We start from the raw sequence: 16,512 nt of genomic DNA, 5'->3' as shown, positions 1-16,512 counted from the left end.
AAGATATAACTGAAACCAGAATCAGAAGTCAACTACTGTATACTGTAATTTGTAGCTGCTGGTAGCTGTATGATTCAGTGCTACTTTTACATGAATTTCGCACAAAACTGTCGAATCCCCGCGGAAACAGGGGGAAAAACCAAGCTTCAGATTCATTCAGAACTCAAGTTCATATTGTTACAGTGACATACACAAAAGGGATGTGTGTTATACTCCCTCCGTAAACTAATATAAGAGAGCGTTGCTCTTATATTAGTTTACGGAGGGAGTACATTAGTAGGGTATATGGATGTCTATATGGCACTGACAACTCCAACATTTCTTCTTATGTACTGTACTAGATTTACAACAAAAACAGGTTTTCGGAACAATGTGTCGCGCATCGGAGAGCGAGATGATGGCTTCAGTCGAAATGGTCGGCGGAGAAATCGGGCTCGTCGGGCTTCTGCAGCCTGCGGATCATGGTGTCGTCGGCGCGGAACCTCCTGGACGCGGAGGCGAACTTGTGCATCTCGGCGGCGGTCCTCGAGGTGCCCTCCTGCTTAGGCTTATCGGCGGCCGGGTGCTCCTCCGACCACCACGAGTAGGACTCCCACCGGCTCAGGCTCTCCGACAGCTTCCTCCGCTGGTGCTGCCGCCACGCCGCCTGGATGAAGCAGGCGCCCCACGTCCTCCAGTGGTGGGAGTAGAACCGGAACGTGTGCTGGAGCTTCTTGCTGTGGAGCCTCCGGAACTGGTTCGCCACGAACTTGAGGTCCTCGGCCCGCAGCGCGAAGGCCTCCACCTCCGTCAGGCTCCGGACGGTCCTCGTGGAGAGCGGGAAGTGGATGTTGGTCTTTGGCAGCAGGGCCCAGGTGAGCAGCTCCTCGCCGGCGAATTCACCAGGGCGTAGGAGGATGGAGTTGAAGAAGTTGCTCCGGCCTCCGTTGGTCGTGGAGCTCTCCAGCTTGCCGCGGATAATGAAAAGCATCTCGCTCACAGGATCGCCCTCGCGAGAAATGTACGTGCCCTCCGGGCACAGGAACGACACCAGCCGCTCGCAGATGGCGTCCAGGAGCTGATCGTCCATCTCGGCAAAGAAAGGGACCTGCATTTTACAAAGAGAGATCAGAAGCCCGCCAAGGAACAGAAACCTAGTAGTGCAGGCAGTGGCTGAGACACTGGCATACTGGATCAGCTATCAGAAGACAGAGCCCAGTACAAAATATGCTATCGAAATCTTTAAGAAACTAAAACAGTTTACTAGATGAGCCATCGGATAGGGGTATAACTCCAACTTACACGTCGAACAAGATCCAAACAAAGATGGCGCTGTACATCCCGACGTATGTCAGCAGGCAAAGCTTGCAAGATGGATTCTTCTTCTACTCCACGCGTTGCAAGCCATTTAACTTGAACAAACCGCTGGACACGTTCCTGAAGGTCGGGTGGGAGCCGGTGATGTCTCATCCACTCCTCCATGTCCCGTTGCCTCAACCTCCACTCTTCGAGCCTTTTGCTAACAGATTGCAAGTATGTCTAAAAGATGAAAAAGGATAAGTAAGTAGCTGTCAACGTGGAAATGGCTTACTGCACATATAAAAGTAGCTTTATGTTCTTTAAATCATTTCAAACCATGAAATGCATGTTCATATATCACAAGCTTGATGCATCCATTAATTAAAACGACATAATCCATGATAGCACTACACACAATAGAACTGCAGATGACAAAACTGCTAGCAAGTTACTGAATAATGCAATGCAATACGTGTCATGCTTAGCCAAACCGCAAGGTAACTAGGTAATATGGGCATGATAAATAAGAATCATCAACATCAGTACATATATTTCTAGTTTATAGAGCAGAGAATTTTATAATATTACCTGCATTTTGCCAATCAGCTGAGCAAAGAGTATGAGACTTATAGCGCCGATTGCAATAGCAAATATGTTCTCTACGATAAATGCACTTGTTTGAAGAGGATTCCCGCTTGAACTGAAAAGGTGACAGCAAAATACCAAATAACTTAACCTGATTAACTGTATTCAAGACACAGAAACCTATGCATAAGAACTCCAAAGTAACAGAAGTTAATAATAGATTCCTACCTAAGTTGCAACAAGCCCCACCACAGGCAATAGAAGTACTTCTCCTGGAATGAAGTTGAGACGGCACCCTTGGTCAATGCACTCGAGAACATTCCGTAATTAAACTGCAATTGTTGAGGATCAGCATTGGCATCACAGTGGTTAAATATTTGTGTTTTACTTTGCCAACCAGGATAACTGCTAGAACCAGTATTCTCGCAACTTATAAACCCAAGGTCACAAGATGTATTGCTCGACTCAGCAAGGCACTGCTGATTCCAACATGTAATCTGCCGTTCAACGGAGAGAAGATAGTATGCTGCCCCAGTAATCTGCAGTGATGCGCACAGATCATAAGTGACACTGAAGTATTTATGGCAGAAAAGTGAGCAAGGAAATGCGAGATGATAGTGAGAGTCTACTGCTTCTAGCTCACATGCATGTCTGCCAGCAATAGTTTTGATTATTTCTTCAGATTTTAAAAAGTAATAATGCATTCCAGGAAAACAAATACACATGAATTATTTTCCATTTTGGCCTATTCCAGTTACGACATGAGGTATCAAACCCAATGAACTGATATTTTAGGTTCCATATTTAGCAGAGGCTATTTCTACTTATCTTTCAGTCGTAAATAGAATTATGCATCTCTCTTACGAACAAAATGAGCTTCAAATTTCCCTATAAATTTATTCTGAGTAAGTGACTAGGAATTTATTACGAGGCTGAGGTGATGGTTGAGATGACCATACATGGCTTGCAAGCATGTAGAGCAGAAGATTGTATGCTGCTCCTCCCCAGGCTGACTTTGCAACTACTCCAGCAGCTTTGATGATTTGATTGCTTAAAGGTACAATGAGATACATCCTTAAGACATACTGAACCAAAATAATAAGAGCATACGTAGTGTTTTGGATGTTATAATCTGAGCGTTTTATCCCAGGCATGATTAACCAAACAGTAACCTGCAAAAAAAAATAAACAGATGATTCACATTATCACTCTAGATTGAACAATTGATTAATGGATATTCAATATTTCGGATAATTAGCGTCAACCAATTTAGTTATACAGATAAACTTATTTTGCATAAACTTTGACTGATTTCATAAATTCCTAACGTTTACATAATATCTAAGTGGTGACTAACAGATGAAGTATGAAAAGGAAAAGGATCTGTGGAGTATAAGTTGCAATTAACAGATGAAATGTGACAATGGAAAATAAATCTTTTGGCTCTTCGCAGAGGAAACCTAGTTGGGTCCACCTCTTAAAAGTCACAATTTGCTGGTTAAAATCATGTGGTTACTGTAAAAATAAGAGGTACTGTCCAGATGTCTTCCTTTGGACAGCCAATCAAAGGGAAAGAATCCAATAGGGCTTGCCGCGCACACAATGAAGCATAACAATCTTGCCATACAGATGATAATGAATCATTTTAGGTACAAATGAATATGAGTATTACACTGAAACTGGGCAAGTGCAATATACTTAACGTAATTGCCATGAAATATACGACAAGTACTGCAATTAGTGCACACTTGGAGCTATTTACCTGTGGAAGGGGTATGGCTGCAAGTATGTCTATACAGAGATCTGATCTGGCATATCTTCTTTGAATCTTCTTTAGATCCACAACAAGCTCTCCCTTCCCAAGGACTCTGGACTTTGGGTCTACATATGCGGTATGGAACTTGATCGCAATGTTGAGCACATAAAACAAGTCAGCGAGTGTCCGCAGAACGGTCATAGTATTTCTCAATCGTTGGTCCTCGGCAACACACGAAACACGAGTTCTTTCGTCCATGACTCTGACAAATGGCAGGTAGTAGAAGAAAGGGTCGATGAAGAGCGCGAAGAGACAGGCCACCAGGTACACCCTGTTCCATGTCAGCAGCACGCTGCTTCTGGGGTCCAGGATGCGGCTGTGCCACGGCACGTTGCCCTCGTTCATCAATTTGAGCTTGTCGAGGGTCTTTGGGTCTATCCTGTTGGCAGCGAACCTGTCGACCCGTCCAGCTTGAAACGGCATCTTGGATTGATCTTGCCTCTCATCGGGAAAGATCCTGAAGACAGAGTAGAACAGCAACTTAGGGAAGTGCTAAAAACTGCAGAACATCAAAATGATGTACGAATCAGGCTCGGCGCATATCTCCTGGTAACAACTGCACTCTCCTGGTAACTACGCAGCATCAAAATGATATCCTATTTTATTTTGGTCCTTAATTCCTCGAGGGGTGGAAATCGGTAGATAAATGAACACACACATATGCTTGAACACAAGGAAGCAAAATGAGGTCTTAAGTTTCCATTCCCAATGCCCAAACTACAGTTTCGAATCCCAGTATACAGAAAAAAACATGCATACATGCTTCAAAAGGAAGCAAAATGGAGGAGCTCTTAAGTTTCTATTCCCAATTCCAAAGCTACCGCCACTCTCCAAGGCTCGAATTTTCGGCAGCAACGAAGCTAACGCTGATACCAAGTCCTGCTATCTCATCACCAACTACTCTCGACTCGCACCATATGCCTAACTCCTCCCCTCCACTCAAAGTCAAATCCCAATCCAAGCAAGACACCTACTAGCGCGGCACCCTCGATCCCACACACAGGCCCTCCGGAGCAGCATCCACGAGCACCGGGAGATCGCGGGCACGCACCTGTTGGTCGTCCGCCGCTGCTGCATCTCCACCCCATCCTGGGCCCTGGACCCAAACATGGCTGCGGCCGCCGCCTCCCCCGCCGCTCCTCCTCCGAATCTCGCCGCAGCGGGTCAGGGGAGCGGGGCCCGGAGAGCGCGGCGAAGCTGCTGCCGGCCGCGGATCGCCACCATGCCAGGACGAGCTCGCGCGCGCGGGTCCGCGGAGAAAGGCCGCTCCCTTTGCAGTTGCTTCCTTTTTTTCTCTTTCCGGGAGAGGAGGGGTTGGACCGCGCGGACCAGACGACGGCTGCCCTGCCTGTTCGTTCGTGGGAGTGTCTGCCGAAAGCTCGGGACACACGGGGTGCCTACACGGGCAACAGCCAATTACGCTGGCGGGTGGGGCCACGTTTTGCGCCGAAAATGAGCGTGGGCTGAAGGTGTAAACAGTAAACCCATCTCTTCTTCCGGCACACATGAATGCATGTCTATTTACGTGCATTTTACCAATCAGCTGCTCGGGTAAGAGCATCTCCAGCCACGCCCCTAACAGGCCACTTTTTCAGCGCCGGCGTCAAAAAAACGTCCTAATAGCGTCTCTAGGACGACGAAAAGCGTCGGTTCGGCCCTTTTTTCCGCCCGGCACGCGCAGGCCGAACCCGGCGCACTGTGGGGCAATCGGGGGCTCCGGCGCAACGGAAAAGCGCGGCTGGCCCACACCCTCAGGTGAAAAGTCAAGATTTTCTTCCCCGACTCGCCTTCCACCCCCCGCGCCCTCGGCCGCCACTAGCTATATCTCGGCACCGCCCGCCGCCCTTCACCGCTAGATAGCCATTCCCCGCTGGAAAAATAGCAGAGGTTCGCCGCGGCAGCCCCTCCAACAGCAGTTGGGCGTTTCCGGCCGCGGAGGGGCAATTTAGCGGCGGGTGCACGCCCACCGGGCGCAAGGTGTTCGGCGATTTGCCTGCCTCGGCGATGGACTCGGATGACGAGGAAGCGCTCGCCGCGCTGCTGGAGGAGGAAGCCGAGGCCGACGTCCAGGAACAAGAGCATCTGATGGTGCTCGCCGCCCTCGCCCAGCTGCTGGCGAGCAATGAAAAGCCGCGGCGAGGTGGCTCGGCGCCGGGGCGGGTGAAAGCAAAAAACCGGCATCGTCTCGAAGGCTACTGCATGCTCTACTCCGACTACTTCGCCGATGCTCCACTTCACGGCGACAAAACATTTCGGCGCCGTTATCGAATGAGCCGAAAGCTCTTCCTCAGAATTGTGAATTCCATCCGGGAGTTCGACAACTACTTCAAGTGCAAGATGGATTGCACCGCCAAACTTGGATTCACCTCGATCCAGAAGTGCACGACAGCGATGAGGATGCTTGCATACGGAGCTCCCGGTGATTCACTCGACGACTATGGGCGCATGGCCGAGTCCACCAGCATAGAGTGCTTCTACAAGTTCTGTCGGGCAGTGGTGGCAGTGTTTAGACCGCAATACTTGAGAACACCCAATGCGGAAGACACTGCTCGGATCCTAGCACAAAATGCGGCAAGAGGATTTCCTGGGATGCTTGGAAGCATCGACTGCATGCATTGGAAATGGAAGAATTGCCCATTTGCTTGGCATGGGATGTACAAAGGCGCCAAAGGCGGTTGCAGTGTGGTACTTGAGGTGGTGGCCACACAGGACCTCTGGATTTGGCACTCCTTCTTTGGTATGCCAGGAACTCACAATGACATCAACGTGCTGCAGTGCTCTCCTGTCTTTGCCAAGCTTGTTGAAGGTCATTCTCCTCCGGTGAACTTCGAGATCAATGGGCGGCACTACAACAAGGGATACTATCTAGCTGATGGCATCTATCCGAGATGGTCGACATTTGTGAAGACGATCTCAAACCCTGTGCCAGGAGGCAAGAACGCCTGGTTTGCGAAGATTCAGGAGGCTTGCAGGAAGGATGTCGAGCGGGCATTTGGTGTGCTCCAATCTCGATTTGCTATTGTCCGGTACCCCGCTCAGACCTGGTCGAAAGATCAAATGTGGGAGATTATGACTTGTTGTGTCATCTTGCACAACATGATCATCGAGAGCGAGCAAGAAGACCCAGTGTTTGACACTGAACCATACTACAGGCAGGGTCCTCTAGCCGAAGTTGATCACCAGCTACCGGCAACCTGGACTGCCTATCTCAGTATGCGTCAGGAGATCCGAGACCCACAGGTGCATCATCAACTGCAGAAAGATCTGATTGAGCACCTATGGAGGCTCAAGGGGGACGCCGGGCGCGACGTGTGATGAAATACGAGTTTTTATTTGTTGAACTATATAATTTGTACTGAACTATTTGTTGTTGTACTATTTTGTTGAAGTATTTGATTTTTCTGTGATGAAATATGTTATAAGAAAAAATTTACATTGATAATTGAACGTCGAGCCACGGCGAACCACGCCGAATATGGGCCTATTCTCGCCCATATGGGCCCTTTATTCGCCGAAATGGGGCTGAAAAGTGGGCCAATTTCGGCGCCTGGGGGCGACGACTGGGCGCAAAACCGCCCCCAGCGCCGATTGTGTCGCCGGCTCGCCCCCAGGGGGCAATTTTTATGCGTCCTGGGGGGGCCAACGGCTGGAGATGCTCTAAGCTAACATCTGTCGGCGCATCTTGATCTGAGCTCGTCAGCACGCACCGCAGGCTCGTCGTGTTAGCCCTCTCTATGCATTCAGGGGCTCCGATGAAATTCAGTCATGACGAGGCGGCGAGCGATGAAGAGTTCATGAGAGGCGAAGACAGGCATCGGAAGACGAATTGCACACACAAAAATAAGTTTGGGAATCCAACTACTCCCTCTGTTCCTGAATATAAGATGATTTAGAGATTCTAAGATGGACTACATACGGAGCAAAACGAGTAACTCACACTCTAAAACACGTCTATAGACATCTGTATGTAGTCCAGGTTGAAATCTCTAGAAAGGCTCATATTTAGAAACGGAGGGAGTGTTTAGAGCATCTCCAGCCGTTGTGTCCCCCAGGAGGCGTTTTTTCGGCCTCCTGGGGAGGCACCGGCGGATTTTTTGTTCTGGGAGTGACAAATTTTCCAGCCGCCCCCACCCAACCGACGAACGCACTGCGCACGCGCCCGCCGAGCTCGACCGCCGCCGCTCCGTCCTCGTGCCCCGCGTGCCCGGTGAGGACCTCGGCGAGCGTGGACGCGGGCGTGACTCGTGGGGTGACCATGGAGAAGACGACGCCCGCGCCCGGCGGGGGCGCCCGCTGGCTGCCTCGCCTCCGACCCACTTGTTGTCGTGCTTGCTGTGGAGCTCGAAGATGAGGCGGTCCTCGTCGGGCATGAAGGCGCGGCGGTGCACCCCGGGGCTGAGCTGGTTGCACCAGCGCAGGTGACTCCTCCCAGATGGCCGCCGTCGCCGACATCGTCACTTACTATGGCTGGAGGGAGGTCACCGTCATCTACGTCGACAACGACTACGACCGCGGCGGCGTCGACGCCCTCGGCGACGCGCTCGAGGCCCAGTGCGCCAAGGTCTCCTTCAAGGCGCCCTTCCCTCCGGACATCGTCTTCGCCGCCGCGCGCTCCCTCGGCATGATGGCGTCTGGCTACGCCTGGATCGCCACCGACTGGCTCGCCGCTGCCCTGGACTCCACGCGGCCGGCCAATCCCAGGGCGATGAGCCTCGTGCAGGGCGTGGTCACGCTCCGCCAGTACACCCCGGACTCCGGCGCCAAGAGGTCGCTCACCTCCAGATTCGTCGCCGTGCAGCAGCTCGTCCTCCTCGGGGCTCCATGACACGGCGGAGCCGGCGTCCGCGCGGGAGAAGTACTCACCGCACCATGCTCCGGCGCCGACGCCTTGAAATCCGGCATGGCGTTGGCCGGCCTCAGGTTGGGGCGGGAGACGGCGGCGCGGGGCGCGGGGAGGGACACTGGAGACGGCGGCGTGGGGCGTGGCGAGCAACTGGAGACGGCGGCGCGTGGCGCGGGCACGGGAGAGTGAGGCCTCGACCCGTCGGCCGCGGGCGCGCAGTGGCGGCAGAGCGCCGGTGCCGGCGCCGGCGACGCCAGGAGCAGGGCGAGGACGGGTTGCATTTGTGGGCGGTGGTGGTGGTTGGAGTGGAGGCGTGGAAGAAGGGGCTGCATGTGCGTGGGGCCCGAAGAAAAAGGGTGGAGAGAGGGAGTGGGAGTGTAAGTGCATCTAGTGCCACCCCTAGTTTGTTTTGGAGTATTGACGACAAACCTGGTTGAGGGACTAATGTGTTTGTGAGAATTGCAGGATAACATAGGTAGTAGTCCCTCATTGATTCGGTTTACCTACCGGAGATGACCCCTAAAAATGTATGAAGACATTGAAGATAATGATGGTATGTGAAGATATTCACATTGAAGACTATGACATGAGAAGACATCGCGTGAAGACTATGGAGCGCGAAGACTTAGTTGTTTCGTTGTTTCCTTTTCTTCTTTGTTGAGTCATAGGAACCACCGTACTGTTAAGTGGGGTCCCAGTGAACAAAGTCAGAGTGACTGAAGTGATGCTCAACCAGATCCTATGTCTTCGAGCGAAGACAATGAGAGCAAATCTTATCCAGAGCTAGATGAGTCAGCTTTACTTGTAGCCCAAGTCAAGTTGCCGCGTGTCTTTGAAATCTGACCGTTGGAACACGTGTCAGTTCCTTAGTGATCCAGGGTCATTTCGGACAAATCAGGTCGGGTTGCCTAGTGGCTATAAATAGCCCACCCCCTACACCATAAACTGGTGGCTGCTCAGAGTTAGTGCACGGATTTTGTCGTTTGAGAGCAACCCACCTCCGAAGCTTTTGAGAGAGAGAAATCCTTGCGAGGACAAAGCCCAAACACCCAGAGCCAAAGAGTGTTAGGCATCACTGTAGTCTTTCTGTCCGCGTGACCTGAAGACTTGTTATACTTGAGGACTGTGAATCCTCCAGCCGGTTAGGCGTCGCGTTCTGAGCATCCAAGAGTCATTGTGGATCGCCGGTGAACGAAGTCTGTGAAGGTTTGGAAGTCTACCTTGAAGACTTACCAGAGTGATTGGGCGAGGACTGGGTGTCCTTAACTCAAGGGGAATAAGGTGAAGACGTGGTCTTCTGAGTTGAATCTCAGCCTCCCTAACCAGACGTACAGTTGTCACAGCAACTGGAACTGGTCCAACAAATCATGTGTCCTCACCAAGTGACTGGTTCTATCCTCTCCCTCTCTTTACTTATAGTTTGTCTTCGTGAAGTCATTGCCTGCTTGCACTACCTGTTTGACTTCACTGTGTGACTACTATCATTGTTTGGCTTCATACTATCTTCCATCCTGATCTTTACTACCTATCTGCTATTAGTCTTCGTGCTTTCACTTCATTGCATACTTGACTATGTCTTGCTTAGTGTAGTCTACCTTCCGCTGCATATCAATAGGTTCATTTCTATTGTTTGTCTTCGAAACTCTCATGTTTTAAAGACATTCATAAAAATCGCCTATTCACCCCCCCTAGTCGATAATTAGCACTTTCAATTGGTATCAGAGCAAGATACTCCCTTGTTCTGTGTGATTCGGTTTAACCACCTGGAGTTTTAACTATGTCGACTGCAGGGATAATCAAAGTCTCCGCTGCTTGCCCCGTCTTCGATGGAACTGAATATCCCTACTGGAAGAATAAGATGCGCATGCATCTTGAAGCCATTGATGTCGACCTCTGGTATGTCGTCAAGAATTGTGTCCCCAAGACTGGTGAAGGTGTCACCCCTGCTGATGTCAAGAAGTTCATTCAACTGGATTCTACTGCCAAGAACATCATCTGTGGTCATCTGACCAAAGGACAGTATGGCCGTGTGAGTGCTCTGGAAACGTCGAAGCTAGTCTGGGACTGGCGCTCCAAGGTCAACGAAGGCGTCTCAACCCAGAGAGATCAAAGGATCAGTGTTCTTCGCAACCTCTTCAACCGCTTCAAGAGAAACGACAATGAGAATGTCCAGCTCACGTTTGATCGCCTCACTGACATCACAAATGAGCTTCGTGCTCTCGGCGCCACTGAGATCACCAAGCATGAAATCGTCAAGACACTGCTGAGATCACTTGACAGCTCGTTCGACACCCTTGCCCTGATGATACAAGAACGCCCTGACTTCAAGACACTCGATTCGTCTGACATACTTGAGAGGCTCAACACACATGAGTTCCAGCTATCTGAGAAAAGAGATATCTATGGTCCCAACTATGGCTGAACTCGTGCTTTGAAGGCAAAAGTTGTTTTCTCATCTGAAGAAGAAACTGACTGCAGTTCTGGTGATCCTGAAGACATTGGACACGAGCTTGCTTTGCTTGTGAAGAAGTTCCAGAAGTTCACTAAGAAGAAGGGCTTCAGAAAGTCTTCATGATCCAGCTCAAGAAATGATGAAGCTTCCACTCATGACTACAAGAAGAGAACATGTCACAAGTGCAAGAAACCTGGACACTACATCTCTGAGTGTCCACAGTGGGACAATGAGAACAAGAAGAAGAAGAAGAAGAGCAAGGAATATTATTCTGATGACAAGAAGAAGAAGAAATCCTCAAAGTCTTCTTCCAAGTCCTCATCCAAGTCTTCATCTCATAAGAAGAGCTCATCTGGCAAGGCTCGTGCTTTTGTTGGCAAGGAGATTGATTCAGAGGAGGAGTCTGCTTCTGAGGAGGCAGAGGTGGAGTCTGAGGAGGAGTCCGACCCTGGCGTTGCAAGTCTGGCTCTAGCTACAGCCTACGTTGCCAAGTCTATCTTCAACACTGAAGACAATGGCCCCGTCACCAACGCCGATGCTAATGACAAGGACGACTCTGCTTCCACCTACTGCTTCATGGCACGTGGTGCCAAGGTAAAATCACGCGATGCTTACTTTCAAACATCAAGTGAAGATGACTCTGATTGTGAATCTAAACCCAGCTACAAAACACTTGCTAAAATTGCAACTGAACAACAGAAAGCTATGGAACATACTCAAAAACTGTTAGACAAAAGCGATTACCTGTTGGACGCGGAAATGACCCGTTCTCAGTCCTTAATTGAAGACTTAAAAAATCTTCATGTTAAGTACCAGGAACTTGAAAGTCGTCATGAAACGCTCTTAACCACTCATGAAAAGCTTTCCTATGATTATCTTCAAAGGAAGCAAGAGCTTGAGAAATTGAGAGCGGCTCATGAAGATCTTCAAAAAGAGAATGACTCACTTCGCGCTCAACAGATCAGTCCCGCTCAGGAAGGATTTGAACCACCATGTCTAAAATGCCTTTAGCGTGATAACGCTACTTCTGTTGCTGAATGTTCTACTGCTGCTACTGTTGCAATATCTTCAACTGTTGATGTGGTAACTAACCCCTCTGCTGAGGATGCCACCACTATTGCTGATGAAAATGCTAGGTTGAAGACATTGCTTGAAACAGGGATGTACAAAAGTCTCAAAGGGCATCAGACACTGTGCGATGTCCTCAAAAAGCAGATTCTGAACCGAAACCCTAGGAAAGAGGGTGTTGGGTTCGAGAGGAAAATGAATGTTGATGGCTCCTACTGGAAGCCTGAGCAGTATCCCAAAACCACATGGGTTGCTGCAAAGGGACCTTCAGTGGATCCATCCACCTTATCTGGCTTCACTTGTGCTAACCCTATTATCATTGATGAATCCTTTGATGCAAACTATAAACTGTTTAAGAATCAGAATGGTATTGGTACTAACTGCAGGAATGGGCCACCTATGAAGAAGATCTAGGTTCCCAAAAGTTGTCTTGAGAATCTTCCTATGAATGTCATCATGACACCGCCTGGGAAGAAGACAAATCCCAGACCAAAGGCTTCATACAGACAGAGGACTCACCTGAGTCACCCTAACGCCAATGTTTTGCAGGGAAATCATACTCAAACTTATGAATATGAGCGTGTTTCTTCAAACCGCTATGTTCATAAAACTAAGAACTTTTCTGCTTATTCATATGAGTACTATTCACCTCCTGCAAGGCTATTTGCTAGGGCTTCAAAGCCGAAGTTCTCAGATGATGCACTTAGACTCATTGCTCCTAAGCCACCCCTGAAGATGTGGGTGGATAAGAAGAATTAACTTTCTTTTACAGGGAAAGGTCTCCAGCCGGAAATCAAAGGCGTCTGATGCTAATGCTGGGGGCCTAAAACATCTTGTAGGGCGTAAGATCAAATGCCCAAATGGTCTTACTATGTATTTTGTTCCTGAATCGCTTGCCAATCATCCTATCAGTCCTAATCTTGATATGAGCTTTGATAATCCTCTTGTCCGTCAAATGTTTATGCTTCACAATACTCTTGGTGAAGCCTATCCCCCTAACTGTACTGTAGGGTATGACACCTCATGCTTCAGAATGGATTATGGACAGCGGATGTACTAATCATATGACTGGTGATCGAAGTCTTCTCATGGACTCAACCTTACGTCCATCTGACAAGAGTCACATCACATTTGCTAACACTGGTAAAAGCAAGGTATTGGGTCTAGGTAGAGTTGCAATCTCAAAGGATCAGCACATGGATAAAGTGATGCTTGTTGAATCCCTTGGTTTCAACTTAATGTCTGTCTCAATGCTTTGCGACTTGAACATGATTGTGATATTTGGAAAATATCGTTGCCTTGTACTAATGGAATCTGGCAAATCTCTAGTCTTTGAAGGGTACCGGAAAGACGATCTGTACATGGTAGATTTCTCGGCAGGACCACAACTTGCCGTATGTCTTCTAGCAAAAGCTTCAGAGTGCTGGCTTTGGCATCGAAGGCTAGGGCATGCTGGCATGAGGAACTTGCACACTCTCGCAAAGAAGAAGCATGTCATAGGCATCGAGGGCGTCAAGTTCAAGAAGGATCACTTGTGCGGTGCCTACGAAGCTGGGAAGATGACAAGGGCCAAGCATCCCTCGAAGACAATCATGACGACATCTCAACCCTTAGAGCTGCTATACATGGACTTATTTGGCCCTACTCACTACTCTACTCTCACTACTACTGCTTGTCTCTATGGCTTCGTCATTGTTGATGATTATTCAAGATATACGTGGGTGCACATAATTCTCTACAAGACTGAAGTGCAGGATGTCTTCAGACGCTTCGCCAACCGTGCCATGAACAACTATGGTGTCAAGATCAAGCATATCAGAAGTGACAACGGCACAGAGTTCAAGAACACCGGCCTCGACCTTTACCTGGATACATTAGGCATCACTCATGAGTTCTCAGCTCCGTACACACCTCAGCAGAATGGCATCGTGGAGCGCAAGAACAGAACACTCATTGAGATGGCTCGGACGATGCTTGATGAATACAAGACTCCAAGAAAGTTCTGGCCTGAAGCTATTGATACTGCATGCCATGTCATCAACCGTGTTTATCTTCACAAGCTTCTGAAGAAAACATCCTATGAACTCCTCACTGGTAAGAAGCCAAATGTCAGTTACTTCAGAGTATTTGGTGCTAGGTGCTGGATCAAGGATCCACATCACACTTCAAAATTTGCACCGAAAGCACATGAAGGTTTTATGCTTGGATACGGAAAGGATTCACACTCCTACAGAGTCTTCAACCTCTTTCACTATAAAGTGGTTGAAACTGTGGATGTGCGGTTCGATGAGACTAACGGCTCGCAAAGAGAGCACCTGCCAAATGTGCTAGATGAAGTTCCACCTAGTGAATCCATAAAGCTCATGGGAACTGGAGAAATCATACCAAATGGAGCACAACCTGAAGAGGAACTTATCATTTCTGCACCTAATCAACCTGAAGACAGTGCTCAGCCCAAAGACAATCCTCCTAACGATGAAAATGATCAGCAAGAGCAAAATCTTCGTCCGGTTCATCCTCGTGTTGCAAATGAAGTACAGATTGAGAAGATAATTGACAGCATAAATGCGCCTGGTCCACTCACTCGTTCAAGAGCAACACAACTAGCAAATTTCTGTGGGCACTTTGCATTTGTCTCAATATCTGAACCCAAGAAAGTTGCTGAAGCCTTCATGGAACCTGAATGGATTCAAGCTATGCAAGAAGAGCTTCAACAGTTCAAGCTGAACAATGTCTAGGAACTTGTCAAGCGTCCTGATCCCCGCAAGCACAACATAATAGGCACAAAATGGATATATCACAACAAGCAAGATGAGCATGGTCAAGTTGTCAGAAACAAGGCTCGTCTCGTTGCTCAAGGATACACTCAAGTTGAAGGGATTGACTTCGATGAAACCTTTGCTCCTGTGGCTAGGCTTGAAGCTATTCGCATATTGCTAGCCTATGCAAACCATCACAACATCCTGCTGTATCAAATGGATGTGAAGAGTGCATTTCTCAACGGCAAGATTGAAGAAGAAGTGTATGTTGCACAACCTCCTGGCTTTGAAGATCCAAAACATCCTGATATGGTGTACAAGCTAAACAAGGCACTGTATGGCCTCAAACAAGCCCCTCGCGCTTGGTATGACACACTCAAAGACTTCCTGAAGAGCAAAGGCTTCAAACCTGGTTCCCTGTATCCAGCACTCTTCACGAAGACATATGATGGTGAACTGTTTGTGTGCCAAATATATGTGGATGACAGTATCTTCGGCTGCACCAACCAGAAATACAGTGATGAGTTTGGACACATGATGCAAGAGCAATATCAAATGTCCATGATGGGTGAGCTGAAGTTCTTCCTTGGTCTTCAAATTCGTCAGCAAAGCAATGGCATCTTCATATCTCAAGAGAAATATCTCAAAGATTGCTTGAAGAAGTTTGGAATGCAAGACTGCAAAGGTTATACGACGCCAATGCCAACCAAGAGTCATCCGAGTCCTGACGCCAATGGTAAAGAGTTCGATCAAAAGGTATACCGCTCCATGATTGGTTCTTTACTTTATTTATGTGCATCTAGGCCAGATATCATGCTTAGTGTTTGCATGTGTGCTCGATTCCAAGCGGCACCAAAGGAATCGCATCACTTAGCTGTGAAGCGAATTCTTCGATATTTGGCTTACACCCCAACACTAGGATTATGGTATCCAAAGGGCTCAGAGTTTGATCTAGTTGGATTCTCGGATGCTGATTATGCTGGTGACAAGGTGGATCGCAAGTCCACATCAGGCACATGTCACTTTCTGGGACGATCACTTGTCTGTTGGTCTTCAAAGAAGTAGAACTGTGTATCACTCCCCACTGCTGAATCTGAATACATTGCTGCTGGATCTTGCTGCGCTCAGCTTCTATGGATGAAGCAAACACTCAAGGACTATGGCATCCATCTGAAACAAGTTCCACTCTACTGCGACAACGAAAGCGCCATCAAGATTGCCAACAACCCAGTTCAGCACTCGAAGACAAAGCACATTGAAATTCGTCATCACTTTCTCAGAGATCATGTCATGAAGGAAGATATTGATATCATACACGTCAACACTGAAGAGCAATTGACAGATATCTTCACAAAGCCCTTGGATGAGAAAAGGTTTTGCAAGTTGTGGTGTGAGCTAAATATCTTGGAATCCTCGAATGTCCTGTGATCAGGCACACATCCTAACACTTATGCATGTTGATGACTTAGATGTGCAACACACGAAGTAATGTATGTCTTCAATCAATGAAGACTTACACTCTGAGTGTGAATACATTAATGCAGAATTCAACTTCGGAGCGCCACGATAATTGTGCGCCGTGTCTGGGTCTAATACTTCCTATACGGTGGGTAACGCCACCACCAAACCTTATTTGAAGTGTTTCCCCTGGCGTTACATTTGCTAAGTCTTCGCATTTGGTTTGTCTTCAATATTAACATGACTTCATGTT

The 16,512-nt window shown here is 48.4% G+C and overlaps 1 protein-coding gene across 2 annotated transcripts; it reads right to left on the bottom strand.

Annotated features, from left to right (window-relative positions):
• Nucleotides 1–108: 108 nt before the first annotated feature.
• LOC109743574 (cyclic nucleotide-gated ion channel 17) lies at nt 109–5,069 on the bottom strand. Of its 2 annotated transcripts, XR_012183078.1 has the most exons (8): nt 4,731–5,069; nt 3,626–4,136; nt 2,823–3,035; nt 2,092–2,402; nt 1,867–1,978; nt 1,282–1,518; nt 273–1,087; nt 109–212 (listed from the first exon to the last, which is right to left on the bottom strand). XR_012183078.1 is itself a non-coding variant. In XM_020302674.4 (7 exons), the coding sequence occupies exons 1-7, from the start codon at nt 4,787–4,789 to the stop codon at nt 404–406; spliced, it is 2,127 nt and encodes a 708-aa protein (XP_020158263.1). In that variant the 5' UTR covers nt 4,790–5,069; the 3' UTR covers nt 109–403. The 2 variants fall into 2 exon arrangements, 1 of the variants encoding a protein (XP_020158263.1); XM_020302674.4 differs by having other exon boundaries at nt 109–1,087.
• Between the last annotated feature and the right edge of the window lie 11,443 nt (nt 5,070–16,512).

This window comes from Aegilops tauschii, chromosome 5 (genome assembly GCF_002575655.3).
Source record: "Aegilops tauschii subsp. strangulata cultivar AL8/78 chromosome 5, Aet v6.0, whole genome shotgun sequence".
NCBI classification, from domain to species: domain Eukaryota; kingdom Viridiplantae; phylum Streptophyta; class Magnoliopsida; order Poales; family Poaceae; genus Aegilops; species Aegilops tauschii.
Note: the sequence above shows the minus strand (reverse complement) of the source record. Positions and strands in the feature narration are given on the sequence as shown.